Source organism: Mustela putorius, unplaced genomic scaffold (assembly GCF_011764305.1).
Source record: "Mustela putorius furo isolate JIRA1106 unplaced genomic scaffold, ASM1176430v1.1 tig00000407_pilon_pilon_pilon, whole genome shotgun sequence".
Classification (NCBI taxonomy): Eukaryota; Metazoa; Chordata; class Mammalia; order Carnivora; family Mustelidae; genus Mustela; species Mustela putorius.
In genome coordinates, this window is record NW_025421373.1 from 9,484,609 (window position 1) to 9,499,916 (window position 15,308).

Below are 15,308 nucleotides of genomic sequence, written 5' to 3' on the forward strand. Positions count from 1 at the left end.
AATGTAACAACTTGAAATTCTGATTTATTTACTGCTTCACAAAATACAGTTGACCCTTGAACAACATAGGTTTGAACTATGTGGGTCTGCTTCTATGTGGATTTTTTTGATAGAGTACTATAAATGTGTTTTCTCTTCCTTATGATTTTCTTAGTAACATTTTCTTTTCTGTAGCTTACTTTATTGTGAGTATACAATATATATACAATGTATATTGAATCATTATGTTGTATACCTGAAATATAGCACTGAATATTATTATATTTCAAAAATACTCATATTACAAAATAAATATCAAGTTCATCCAGTAAAACACACACACACACACACACACACACACACACACACACATACACACAGAGTTAATCAGCTGTTCTTGTTATGGCAAGGCTTCTGGTCGACTGTAGGCTATTAATAGTTAAGTTTCCAGGGAGTCAAAAGTTATACACAGATTTTCACCTGGACAGAGGATTGTCACCTCTAACTCCTGCATTGTCAAGGGTCAATTGCATACTTACCACTTTCCATTTATCTATCTAAATCTTATTTTCTTTAAAGAAAGTTACCATTAAATGCAGAAGAATTTATCAATGATTATTGAATAAAGTCATACATGAGAATATTTTTAATTATAAATGCCAATAATACATCAGCAATGGTTTATCTCTCTACTCCTATAAAGTAATTTACATTTTTTTAAAGATTTTATTTGTTTGTCAGAGAGAGAGAGAGGGCACAAGCAGAGGGAGCAGCACAAGCACAAGCAGCAGGCAGAGGGAGAAGCAGGCTCCCCGCTGAGCAGGGAGCCCCATGCAGAACTTGATCCCACAACCCTGGGATCATAACCCAAGCCAAAGGCAGACACTTAACCGACTAAGCCACCCAGGCAACCCTAAAATAATTTACCTTTACTAACTGAATGCAATATGTTCTTTTCACCTTTGTAAAATCAAACTTAGGCATTTTTGTTTGTCTATGGACTAACTACAATATTCCAAGGAATTAATATCTCAACAGAGAAACAAGGCTGTGATGCAGAGTAAAAGGTGTAATCAATAAAATACTTCAAATCCACATCTCCAACCAAAACCAGTTATAAAACAAAGAAAGTTTGGGGTTTTAACTGGCTAAATTTAAATTCATGTAAGAAATATCCTTACATGGAATATCACAAACAAAAAACATATATAATAAACTATTTTCTTATTTCTTTATATTGTTGAAGTACTTTCTATTCCTCTGTGCATTTCAACCAATATTTTCATATTTTTTAAATATCTAAAATTGACCTCCTCTCATCACTAATGACCACATCCTGCCATTTTTCTTCAAAGCACTTATCCACCTAATATAATGTATGTTTACATTTTTGTCTCCCTGAAACCCCTTCCTCCCCACCTCCACCCACCTCACGAAAGCAGACTTACTCTTCAGTACTATATCCCCAGTCTCTAATATAGTGTCTAGCATAGAGTAGATATTTAAAAAATATTTGTTGAATGAATAAATGAATAAAAAACTTACTCTATACTTTGGTACACACACTATTTTTATTAATGCTGACTACAAAGGCAACATAAAATTCCTGCTATGATCTCCAAAATTGATAACACAAATACTTATTACAACTCAAAGACTTATTAAAACTGTCATTATTACTACTCAAAATTTTGAATTTCATATTCTATGAAAAATATCTATACTATCACAGTAAGAGTAAGTCAAATCTTCTTCGTAAGCCAAGAAAAGATTAAGTGGATAGCTCAATGTAGAATGTGCTGATAAGAACCATTACCTCTTTCAAGATCCAGCTTTTGAAAAAACATAATTCAATGTGAATTTAAATGTAAGGCAGTTATTGTTTGAAAATCCCTTCATGGTTTGACCTAGATATTTATTTTCCTGAAATCGTCCAGTCCAAGGAATATGATAATCATTAAAAAAAGGAGTATCAGAAATTACCAAGGAAATGCTAAAATATGGCAGAAGCAGATGATGGAATATTATTGAAGTGTAAGAAATGATATTTGTTAAGATTATTTCATAATGTTAGAAAATTACTATAATATTAACTGAAAAAACCCTCAATCCATATATTTTACATGTATTATAATACACATGAAGAAAACTAAGATAAAAGTGAAATATATGAAGACAAAAACAGATGGCAAGTCATGGGCATAAGAAAACAACAAAATCAGTTATGAACTTGCTACTAGCTACTAATATTCTTTTACAATGGCCGTCAATTTTTTGGTCTGATTCATAGTGCTTTAAAATCTTGTAGAAGAATAAACAGAATTATGGATCCTTTATTCTAGTAATAAAGAAATGATTTGGTTACATCTCTTCCCATTCTCAGTGTAACAGTCTCCTATTCCTGCTATAAACAATTTCTATAAACTTAGAGGCTTATAACAACACTCTTATATCATAGTTTCTGTGGGTCAGGTATCCAGGTACAACTTGGTTCAACTAAATTCCTCAAGATGGAAATCAAGGTGTCAACAAGTTTGTGTTCATGTCTGGAGACTTTGGGGGAAAATGTACTTCTAAGTTCATTCAGGCTGTTGGCAAAATTCAGTTTGTTGTGTTTATGGGACCAGGACTCCGATTTCCTTGCAGACTGTCGGCTGGCAATTACCCTTAACTCCAGAGGCCTCTTTCCAGTCTTTGCATGTGGCCCAGTGTATCTCAGAGCTAGCAATGGATTGTTGAATCCTTCTCAGCCTTGGAATCTCAGATTTTCTTTTCTACCCTTAGCTGGGAGAAAATGTTTTAAAGAGCTCATCTGACCTCACTAGGAAAATCGGAATAATCTAGTTATATCAGTAACCAAAGCTGTAGAAAAATAATTCCTCACTTGATTAAGGCATAGATATCCATGAGGGTCTATTATTCTGTTTATCAAACCATCTATTTCTGTTCAAGCTGAACTCAAGTTATCTTGTTATGACACAAGGTTAAGCCTGGGGTCCCATTAAATTGGAGATGAAAATTGGGGTTTCCCTAATCTGAGATGAGAAAATAATAGTTTTAAAGTCTATATCTTTGACCTTGTACCTAAATACAAGTGAGGAATTATTTTTTTACAGTCCAAAATGATAGGTTCTTTGTGAATCTTATATCCTATAGCTTGTTTTGATTATTTCAACTGAAAAACTTTGTGTCCAAAGCTAAGTGCACCTTATCCTCCACCTGATCTAATTACTTCGATCTTAAATTCATAAAAGTCACTGTTAATTAAAATCTAATAAAAATAAACCAACCAACTCAGGTTTGGTTTATTGAAAAAATTCACCACAGGGAATACAGCAATTTGGCAATATATATCAAAGACCTTAAAACAGGTACATATCTTTTGTCCTAGGAATTCCTCTTCAAAGAACTTAAAGAAAACCCAAAATGTGAACAAAGATTTATCTATAATGTTACTTTTCATGGCAGCATTACTTAAACATGAAAACATAGAAACAACATTGTTTGTACTAAATAGTCCAGGAAGTCTTAAAAATGTCCTCCAGTCATATTGTTGTCCATTCCCTTTTTGCAAAAAGCAGCCAAGGGCTTCATAAATCACTAATCCTGTTAACCTGTCCATGACTCATGGGAGCAGGGATCTGCGCTGAGTCTCCTGCACGTTGAGTCAAGGGCTACGTAACAGCAAAACTCAATTGCAGGCAGTGATTCAAGGAGGCTACCAGATTCCCCCAGCCTAGAGGAAAGGTGAGATCCACAGGGACTTTAGAGATGTCAAAAGGGACATGGTTGGGGTCTAACGGAGTACACATATGAAACACATGCAACAAATATACTCCAAAATGCTAACAGTGGTTGTCATAAAATAGTAAAGAGATTATTTCTATTTTCTTTTTGTGCTTTTGTGTTTGTGTGGGCTTTTAATTTTAAATAATGGACATTTACTATTTTGTAATTTTAAAATTACTTAAAAATCAATGTAGTAATATGAAAGTGAAATGAGGAAATGAGAAATTCTGCTGCTGGTGTTAAACGCCTAAACTTACAACTATTTTAAAATACAAATGTTTTGTTATAATGTGGTAAACCCGGGTTCCAAATCCCAATGTATAATTTTATGCAACTTAAGCAGTTAAGTGAGGATAAGTAATCATCTCACACAGGTTGCTATGAAGATCAAATGAGACACAAAAGTAAAACACCAAATAGGAGTTCAAGAAACAGAGCAGGTCCTCAAAAATGCTAGCTGTTCATCTCTACCTCCTTCATATCATGTGCTTCTAGAAGATAACTAGTTGCTTCAATAGTCTCAAAGCAAAGCTTTACACTAAACAGTTTCCTCTCCCACTATCCTCCCAAAATATGAATGGATACCAAATGCCTTTTGCTTCTCATTCTCTGTGGTTACCACAGCTTGGGCCCACCCTGATTCTTATAAAACAAAAAATGATCTTTGCTCCAAGAAACCGCTCCCCTAGCTTCTCTTGACAAATTGGGATTACCTCTTTAGGTCTACAAGGTAGCCCAAACACCCCTTCAACTCTTTTGTAAAGGGACAGAACATATCTAAGAGCCATGTTAAGAAGGTGTGTTAGATACACCAATGTCATGTAGAAAGACAATGCCATTCTTCTAGGCACGTGACAAAATGGCGGTGGATTAAAATGGATCATTTGCTGACCTGCAACCATGCACAGCTGTGCAAAAATATTCTCAAGGGCAAAAGAGGAAATATGCCTCTGACTACAAAAGTGGTCCTTCTAGTAATATTCCTCAAATATTAAAATAACGTGTTTAGGCTAACTGGCAAAAATCAAAGAAGAATATGCAAAATTTGAGGGCAAATCAAAATTCGGTTCCATGTGATTAGAAATTGAAAGAGAAATTCAAAGCTATCATAGGTTGACCTTAACACCACAGCAGCAAAAGTAGATTTTACTCAAAATCAAAATGCCAGTTCATTCATTATAATTTTAGTGTCTGATGTCCAGACCTAGTCTACCTTTCAGAATACTAGTTCTGAAAGTCCTTAAACACCATAAAATCCAATTTAGCCCCCTACCAATTATTAAGTTACCGTACAATGCCTTTCAAATGCTTTTCAGGGGCGCCTGGGTGGCTCAGTGGGTTAAGCCGCTGCTTTCGGCTCAGGTCATGATCTCAGGGTCCTGGGATCGAGCCCCATATCGGGCTCTCTGCTCAGCAGGGAGCCTGCTTCTCTCTCTCTCTGCCTGCCTCTCTGTCTACTTGTGATCTCTCTGTCAAATAAATAAATAAATAAATAAATCTTCAAATGCTTTTCATAATTAGCTCATTAATATCACTGCCTTGGGGTACTGTTTACCAAGTACTTTTTTTAGGCTAAACACACTTTAACTGGAAAATTTACAGGTTAAGATAATTTTGGAACTTGAAGCATCCCCCACGTATCTTGAAAAAGACAAGGAAGGATGAAAGGAAAGACTTGTGGTAGCAACTGAACAAAAGAACACAGACAAAACTTTTGTCCAAAACTAAGGTTCTGAAGGTGAACGAAAAATTTCTAGCCAGAACCTCATGACATATGAGAGTCAGACTATGCTAACTTAAGTAGGTATCTTTATTCAGATATGTGAAATAATAAAAACTAGCAGACAACTCAAGATCTTAATAATGAAAAACCAAAAGTATCACAACTACATGTGAGTGCTGTGAAAGTCAACAATTGTCTACTACTACCAAAAGAAAGTGAAATCTTCTGAATATAACCACCATCAGTCCCTGTTTAAGGATTCCAAGTAAAAGGAGGATTCAGCTTGGGATATACACAGAATACACAAGAGAATGTGGTGCCCAGTCTAAAAATACAAAATAGTTGTAATATTTTTTGAAGCCACGCTCCAAAAATGAGCTGAGTTGCTAAACCAACCAGGTAAACTGAATTCCAAAGTGTGACAAGCCCTTCTGAAGAAAGACATGTACAAAGTGCTTAACCTTTGGTAAGACAGAGAGAGAGAAAGGGAGCAACCACGTAAGCAAGTAAGCAGAAAACAATTGGAATTGTAATGGTTTCTTAAAGATTTCACATAAAGAGATTACAAGACTTATTTTGATAGTTAAAGGATAATCCTTAGAACCCTTCTTAATAAAACAATTTTTTAAAAAAGAACAGCTACCATTTAGTATGAGTTTACTAGATGCCAAGCATTACCCGAGCTCTTAACATACTTTATCAGATTAGACCGCACAAATCAGTAAGAAAGGACTATCAGTATCCTTGTTTAATAGAGGGGAAAAGGGTACAGAGGGAGCCAGTAGTTTGTCCACATTCCCACACGGCCGATGAGTGGCAAAGTTGGGATTCAAACCTATTCATCCTAACTACTACTGGGATACTACAGTCTTTTTTCAAATCCAGACATACCTTCTTAATGCAATTTAAATTGTTTAAATTTCTTCTGTTTGGCTTTCACAGTGAATAAATTAGAAACATTCTATTAGGGACGCCTGGGTGGCTCAGTTGGTTAAGCAGCTGCCTTCGGCTCAGGTCATGATCCCAGCATCCTGGGATCGAGTCCCACATCGGGCTCCTTGCTCCGCAGGGAGCCTGCTTCTCCCTCTGACTCTGCCTTCCACTCTGTCTGCCTGTGCTCGCTCTCTCTCTCTCTCTCTCACATAAATAAATAAATAAATAAAATCTTTAAAAAAAATACTTAAAAAAAAAAGAAGAAAAGAAAAAAAAAGAAACATTCTATTAGTTAGAATATCAATAGACATATCAAGATAGAATGACATATCAAGATAGAATGCTAGAAAAGTCATGTTTAATACAGAATTTAGTGAAGTCTTTTCACCTCCCAGGTAAGAATGCTATATTACTTACAGGTAATATATGACTCTAATTTACATGGGGAAGATAGAAAAGAAAACACAGAGCAAATTAGAATAGGGAAAGTACCCTTCTGTTCTTGCTCCAATCTGTCCATCACAGATCGCAATAAACTACAGAGATATAAAGGTCTACCTTAATAATAATGTAGGAAAGATACTTTTGAAATTTGACTGGCAGGTAGAAACTTCTTGCTATATAATCGTTGTTGGTCTTTTGTTCCCCCAAGCTAACTAACAGGTAAAATTAAATAAATAAATAAATAGAAAATAAAGAAATCTATAAGATTTATTTCATGCTTTGATGGAACTAAAGAGAGAAGCACATCACTCTTATATTTAAATACAATCTCTTTTGTTGTATTTGATTTTCAAAAAGAACACTAATATACTGCAAAATAGACACATAGCTTACAGTGAAATATAGTTTCCAGTCCTTTTTGGCTCCTCCTGTGCCCTTGTAATATTGACCATTTTGTCTCTTTGACAACAAACACTTTCCCAATTTACAAAGTTGCTCTGTATTCTACCTCAAGCTTCCAAAGAGTACTAAAAACTTCTCTAATGTCATTTGCAGAGATTAAAAAAAAAATCGTAATTCATTTGTCCTAGATACTGATCTAGTAATTCTAGTTTCAGAAATTTAAGTTACACCTCTCACTAAATGGAAGGTGGGTATGCTTAACCTTGCTTCTTGAGAGCAAGATTAAATAAATGAAATTAACCAGGGGAAAAAAAAATCCGTATCAGTAGGAAACACAATTTAATTCTTGAAGAGACCAGACTGCAATATCTATGTAGCTGGTAATCTCATCTCTTCAACAGACACAATTCCTTATATCAGACTCCCATGTACCAATTTAAACTTTTATTTACTGTATAAAGAGAACAGCCATGATTAGAATAATGCAGGGGGAAAAAAAGTATTCCTATTTCAGCAAGCTAAAGTATTTTTGTTACCAGGGCAAACTGTTAGTAAAATATCTTTTCTAGAATTTGAAGACTGATTTTCAAAGTTGACAGGCTTTCTCTGAAGTCCTATAGAGGGCTTCCTGTCCATCAATTCAGCTATTTCAAGTATTCTGAGAACTAGAAATGTTACCTGGTTCCTAGGAAACTACTTGCTGAAACCTACTACCAGGATATTTCTCATCTTTAAGTTTAAAACCATCCCATTAGATTTTCCTATAATTAAGATCTACTTTATATATCAAAACTTTGTTTATTGTCATCATGGCATTTAAAATATTTTCTTCCTTGTTTCTTTCTCCTCCATTAGTGTATACATTCTGTCTTACTTTAAGACTATAACTTTTTAAAATATACAATGACGATCTCCGATCAGTTGCAATTTTAAGGAAAAGGATGCAGATTTCAAAGGAAGGCAACTGCTTTCTCCTTAGCCAAAGTAACATAAAGGTAACTTTATATAAAAAGTCAGAATACTGCACTTAACAGCATTTCCCTTAACATCAGTTTAATGAATTGTGAACACTGAGCCTAGTCTTTTTACCTAGTTTAAATCAACTTGTGAGCATATCCCTTCCTTACACCAATTTCACTTATTTTCAAGAAAAAACCCCTAAAGATTCGTGAATACCTTAATCAAGAAGTGGTCCCTTCTCAAGCTAAGCACCGAGCCTGAAACCAACACATACCCCGGCAAGAGAGGTTTAATTCCAGCACACAGCGAAATCATTTCTTAATGGTATGTCATACTGTTTGTTTGTTTTTTTTTTAAGGCATGTCGTACTGCCTACTGAAGTAATAACTCTTAATATTTTTGTGATGACGTGGGTCTGCTTACTTCTGAACTTAATAAATCCTCTCCGCTTTTATGAGGGTTGGAATTTATTCCCCTCCTCTCTTCCACTGTTTCCCAGGGGTCACGGTTATGGTACAGGGTGCACAATGGATTTCGCATGGTCATCCTACCTCAGAACATGGCACACGCCCTCCTCTAACCGCCTCCAAACTCTTCCCGGAGGAGACGGGCTAAAAAGCAGCTCGCTCTTAGACGGCGACGCCACCAGACGCAGCCGGTTGAACGCAGGTGACCGAATGGCTTCGCCGGTGGCCCGCAGCGCTGCGCTTTTGCAAACACACGGCCACCTTATTTGTTCCCGTGCTGGCACTTGTGAAGCTCGTCACGGCTGCGAGGGGATGCGCCGCTTTCCCTCCGCGCACAGGAACCCCTGTGTTCTCCCGCTCGCCTAAAATCAAACCCCCGCCTCTCGCTCGAACTGCGCTCCACTTTACACTACGCTTCCACAAGCGTTATCTGGCTTGACCCTCACGCCAAGCGTGTTCTCAAGATAAGCCTCGAAGCCGCGGTGCCTATTTTACTGTTGAGGAAGGAATCCTGTGCACGGACCCAGTGCTAAGGGTCACTCTCTCCCCGATGGAGGAAGCAGCTTCCCGGCGGAGGGGACAGCGAGTGTGACGCCCGCGGCCCGCATCCTCTCACCTGGCCGGCGGACCCGGCTACCGCCTCCTACCAGTGGCCGGGAACGTAGGCCCGCGGTAGCGGCTGCTCGGGGTCTCCGAGGTCTTCTCGATCTCCGCCTGCGCTCGGCCTCAGACCCCAGACCCCAAAGTGCCTCACGCTCTCGCCATCAGGCTGACCTTCCGATCTTGCCAGACAGCGTCTGGAAGGACCGGGAAACTCCGCGCTCGCCACAACCGTCCAGGATCTGGGACCTACAGTCCGAGGCCACGGCGGGGACGATCGCTAAAAGGCCTGCAGGCTCCGGGGGGGATGAGGAAAACCCGTCCCCAGTCAAGCGGCTGACATTTCCCAGCCAGCCGGAGCACCGCCCACTTCCGCTTCCCCGCCTACCCCTGTGGGTAGCCCAGCCTCGCAGCCGCGGGGGGTTGTGGGTATCTCGAAGGCGGGTAAAGTAGCGAGGAAGGAAGCAGAGGAGAGCCTGCCGGCCTAGGCAGAGCCGAAACTACAGTTCCCAGCAGGCAGCGAGGCCGCAGACGGCTGCGGCGGAGCAGAGCGAGTAGAAGAGCCCTGCGCGCGCGGCGAAGATGGAACGTTGCTAGAGTTCGCGGGTCTTGCTGCTGGGGGTCGGAGCTGCACGCCGTGAGCCGCCGCGCGCCAAAGCGGGAATCCCGGAGGCTAGCAGTTCTGCAGTTAATGCACGCATTTAAAACTCCAGAACCTGTGGACGCCATGCACAGGTAACCCGATTGCAAAAGGGGGCGGCGAGTGAGTGAACCATCTCAATTCTTTTAGGCCGCGAACATTGCTGCTTGCTGATATTGTTACAAATGCTGTAACGTGAATAGTTGCTTAGCTCCTTCTTTGGGAAGGCGTGGATGGCTGGGTGCTTTAGTGCGGTGATCAGCGTGCGGTTTTATTTGCCTTCCTTGTTGAGCTTTCCTGCTGCCGTTTTCATCGTTGTGCCCTCCCGCTCGTGTGTTCCCTCCACTTTAAGACATTCTTGAGGCCTTCCCCGTGATCGTAAATCCAAAAGCCTTTTTGATTTTCGGTTATTTTCTCTTTCCTTCTTAGAAACTCGCCGCCGGCACTTAAAAAGCGATTCCATGAGACGCTGTGAAATTTCCGTGCATTCATTGCATAATTTGCAGTTTCATTTAGGCCTTTCAATTACTTATGGGTATGCTTTTGAAAGAAACCGGGGCTGTTGTGCATTTTTCCAGGAAACACCTCCAGGAGATTCCCGACCAGAGTAGCAACGTTACCACCAGCTTCACGTGGGGATGGGATTCTAGCAAGACTTCTGAACTGCTCTCAGGCATGGGGGTCTCGGCCCTGGAGAAGGAGGAGGTGGACAGTGAGAATATCCCCCAGGAACTGCTTTCCAACCTGGCCCACCCTCAGAGCCCTCCCCGAAAACGGCTGAAAAGCAAGGGGAATGAAAAGGACTTCGTGATAGTCCGCAGACCTAAGCTAAATCGAGACAGCTTTCCAGGTGAGGTATGAGGGTAAAACTGTCGGTCACATAAGAGGTGGATTGAAGTATTTTATTGGTAATCTTTGTTCAGCGATCTTTAGGAAGGCACGCTTTTAAAATTGCCTACTTCTGAAGTCGTTTTTCAAAGAAATGGGACAACTGGTCACTGAAATCTGAAGGAATCTTGGTAGGTTATATTTTCAGGTGCACAGTTGACTTTTAACCCATGTGAAATTTTAACCCAGAAGACATTCCTGCCTCTTTCCTTTGAAGGGAATCTGCGTGTTCAAAGACCAGCTCGGTGCCACTGATAAATGGGGACATAAGCAGTAATCTTGCAGGACTTTGTTGTTGTTGTTGTTTATATTCTGCTGCTGTATAGCCTTGACTGAGTTTGTTGCCATAATTGCTTTAGTTATTTCTCAAAGGACTGCTAAAGCGAGTGTTAAACTTAGTGTAGGGACTTATATCTCCAGGATCCTCCCAAATGGATTTTTCTGGTATGCTCTGTCTACATTACTGCCAGCATTATCTGTTTAGTCACCCAACCAGAAACCTAAGGATCAATCCCTTCCAGCATCCAACCAGTCATTAAATCTTTCCGTCTTGTCTCCTAGATGTTTTTCAAACTCTCATTATCTCTTGCCTGAATACTGGAATGGACTCATAATTCCAGTCTTATCCTCCCCAGACCCACTCCCAGAGTAGAGTGGACTGACTGACATGTAGAACTCACCATATCATTTCCCTCTTTGATAGCTCCCCATCCCCAGCCTTCTGGGGATGAGTGCCTCTCAGAGTGGAACAGAGCCCCAAAAGTACAAAAAGCCATAGAGTGATAGGGTAAACACAGTGCAATGACTTGGGGTTATCAGCTTTTCTTGCCAGTAAATCATCTAAAACAGTCCTGCAAATATTTGCTGAGCACATGCTATGTGGGGGCATTGTTTTTGATCTTGGGGATAAGGCAGCAAACAAAATCTAAACATTCCTGCCCTCGTGAAATTTCTGTTCAAGGGAGAGGATGCAAGGAACATAATAAAGGTGGTTTGTAGTATGTTAGAATGTGATAAATGCTGTGGCCAAAATCAAGTACAGAATAAGCCAAGAGGGATTGGAAGTTCTGGGGGTGGGAAGATGGATTGCAACCTTAAGTAGGGTATGGAGGGAAGGCCTCACTTAGACACAAGCTTTTTAATCAAAAGCATAAAGGAAGTGTGAGGAATGTGCCATGCAGATATCTAGGAGAAGAGGGCTCCAAGCAGAGGACAAAGTCAGTGCAAAAACCCTGGGGCAGAAGCATGTCATGTCTGATTAATTAAGAAGGAAGCCATATATGGAATGAGCAAAGGGGAGAGTAGTGGGAGATGGGGCTGGAGGTGGTGGTGAACAGAGTTGTGATAGGACGTTTTAAAAGGGCACACTGATGTGTTGGGATTAAACTGTAGGCGGGGTCAAGCGTAGAAGCTTAGAGCTTTGTTAAGAGGTGTGGAAATGGTGATAACTGTGCTCAGATTCTGGATGAATTCTGACATTAGAGTTGACAAAATTAGGAGGCTATTAAAGTAGTCTGTAGAGGAGGTGATTAAAGCCTAGACAGGAATTGAGTGGGTGATAGGGGAGAAGAGACAGAGTAAAGAAATGAAGTCGTGCAGAGCCACGGTAAATAAGTATATTCCTCAGTTCTCCCATCTGACCTTTGAAGAAGGGTTGGTTGGTTGCTTTGCTTTAAAAAAACAGAAACAAAAAACTGTTGTTTGGGGGTTTTGACTTTCATTGGGAAAGAGAACCTACAGATTAAGGTCTGGAAATCTACATCGGGAAGGGGTGAATTAATTAGAAAGGCAATAAGGAATTGTGAAGTCAGACAGATCTGACTTGACATTCTAATTCTGCTGTTTACCAACCTTGGGAAGTTATTTAAGCTCCCTGTACCTTTGTTTCTTTGTAAAATGGAATAATAATACCCACGTCATATGTTGGTGTGAAGATTAAGTGAGAGAGTGCACATAGAGCTCTTAGCATGCTGTGTGCATGTAACACACGGTAAGTGACCCCAGTTAATCTGGTCAAAATTTCTGACACTCATTTTGAAGCCACTTCACTTTTTCTTTTGTCCTTAATCCTGTTAACCTGACTTTGTTAGTGTAAGAATTTTTTTTTCCTCAAAGTCTAATGCTCATGTTATTTTTAGTGCCTCGAGTGCAGCACTGGCAGTTTGGTTCTTGACCAACTAAATGTGGTGAAAGACACTTTCTGCTTAGATAAGCAGGTTTTGATTCATTTGCCCAGTGCCCGTGGCTTTTAGACATTGAGCGTGATTACTGTGTGTCCTTCCACAGTCATACCCGGATAAAGACGTATAAATAAAAGTCATTTTTTCATCCAGGCACAACAGAAGATGAAGGGATGGTTGCTGGTTTGTAGAAAATTCTTGGTAAAGCTGAGGAGACAAGACAATACATACTAAGAGAAGCTCACAGCAAAAGATGGCGGCTAAAACAGTAGCATTCAATGAGGCTTTCAGATAGTCAGTGCTCTAGGAGGCCAGAGGAAAGAAATCCCTTTGGCCAAATTGAGCCAGGTGCGGCTTCCCAGATGCAGAAGGGCTTCCAAGGTGATTCCCAGTAGATGTGAACCAGCTTTCTCCTCCTCCTCCTTAGCACATGTGGAGGCTCTGGGGAAAGAAAGATCTGGAAATGGTCCAATCAGTAAGTCTAGATTGTTAAAATTGACCTCAAATATACATGTCTGAAGTGAGAGGAGGAAAGAGAAATAAAGTTTTTGTGTTTGTTACTACCTAAGAGAGAGGCAGAGAGGGAAACTAATTGCATACGTCATATGTGCATGGTATTACCCAAAATATGGCTTGGTTAATTGGTGTGGGGAGGTAGATTCACTGATGCAGGAGGGACAGCTGGGCTAAAGGACTCCCAGTGGGCCTCCAGTGTATCTGGATCATGATCGACTTGGGGGGTGGGGGGGAGGGTGTCTGCAGTTGTCAAGACAGGTGGCTAAGAGCTCTGCCAGGATCAGGGTAGAAGAGGCCACACCTGCTTTATGCAGTGATCTGATGACAGGGGCCCTGGGCTATGAGTTTTTCCTGGTTCTTCACTCATCAGTCTCCCTGCAGGCCCCATGCGAGACTCACACACATTTGGCGACTAAATCCTCATCATCATTTTATTTGGGAAGATAAAAAACTGTGTGGCAAAACCATACGAGGACAGGTCTATGTGACCCTCTGGGTGAGTGGATGGAAGGAACTGGCAGTAGGTGACTCAGTCATGAGGTTAGTAAGAGGCACAGGGAGGACATTAAATGCTGTCTTGGTCCCTTTTCTCCCTATCCCCTCCCCCGCCAACCAACAAGAGGGCCATGAAAACACTGGTGAACTAATTTGTTGATTAGCTTTTTCATGGCTGTTAACCCGCTTGACATTCTAGACCCTGAAATGGTTCTCAGTGGAGACTCTGAAGTTTAGTGTCTGCTGATATCCCCGAAGAAACTTGCTCAAAGTGCAAAATTCCTGAGATTCTGATCCAAGAAGTCATCATGCCTGGTTCCTGAGAATCTGCTTTTTAATGTCCCCAGGCAAACATTTTTCCTCCAGTTTTTTTTTCTTCCAACCAGTAATAAATGTATTTTACGTTGTAATCCTGGGCATGTGCCAGAAACAGAAATTTCACAAAACTATATTTCCCCTTACTAAGATAATATCCTGTTCCATTCCATTCTTTCCAAACAGTGCTGTTCAAACTAAATTGATTTCATGAGTCACCAGTGAATCTTAGCCCGCAGCTCCCAAAGCTCAGCCCTGTGAGAGCCATATTTATGGGGCCCTGGGAGGCATCTTTTCTTTGCCCTGTAGCTTCCTTCCATTTGTTCGTTCAACAAGTATTTATTGAGCATTCCTAGAGATTAGGAATTCAGCAGTGACCATAACAGACCAAAGACCTGGCTCTCAGATCCCATATAGAGCATTTATATTATACCTTGTTCTCTAAAGTCACAATTTCCATAGTTTCTCCGTCGCTGTTCGCACAGCACATTTCAGGGTTGAGCTAGTCTCTTACGGATATAGAGGACTGGATGGAAGGGTCATCGAGGACCCTGTTTTTGTTTTGCTTTTTGAAGTTCTGCCCACTTAGACAAAACAAAAACCAAAAATAATCAATTTTTTTATGGTCTGGTGTTTTTATGATTTGTGGGCAGAAGAAGGAAGACTCATCCCAGCATGACAGAACATTTGTGTTTTCCCAGAAAGGAAGCCTAGGTTAATACTTCAAACAAGCTAGCACAAGCAAACATTAAGTGTTTAAGTGTTTAAACATAAAAAAAAAAATTAAAAAAAAAAAAAGGTAAGTGTGAACACAAGTGCCTGCTTTTTCTTCAAGTATAGTTTGTTTATCCATGTTTAAGGAGAGGAGCAGTTTTCAAGAGTCAACGTTTTGTTTATGATTAAGATTTGGAATTTTAACTTGAATCTGAGTGTAGGTGATATTCCAAGAAATAAATAAGCCAAGTAAGATGAGTAAC

At 40.2% G+C, this 15,308-nt stretch overlaps 2 protein-coding genes across 5 annotated transcripts in view; one reads left to right on the plus strand and one right to left on the minus strand.

Moving 5' to 3' along the window:
• The window catches only part of LMBRD2 (LMBR1 domain containing 2), a 43,432-nt gene extending 33,738 nt beyond the window's left edge, over nucleotides 1–9,694 (minus strand). The window contains exon 1 of one of the 4 annotated variants that reach the window (XM_004738015.3): nucleotides 9,472–9,694. The gene's annotated coding sequence lies outside the window, so the exon portion shown is untranslated. The other 3 variants (XM_004738014.3, XM_004738017.3, XM_004738016.3) reach the window with 3 other exon arrangements.
• Nucleotides 9,695–9,775: 81 nt separating this feature from the next.
• Nucleotides 9,776–15,308, plus strand: part of SKP2 (S-phase kinase associated protein 2) — a 33,720-nt gene continuing 28,187 nt past the window's right edge. Inside the window, exons 1-2 of the mRNA XM_004738013.3 lie at nucleotides 9,776–10,032; nucleotides 10,516–10,787. Coding sequence (XP_004738070.1) covers nucleotides 9,989–10,032; nucleotides 10,516–10,787 — 316 coding nt within the window. The 5' untranslated portion in view covers nucleotides 9,776–9,988. The remainder of the gene's footprint in view (nucleotides 10,033–10,515; nucleotides 10,788–15,308) is intronic.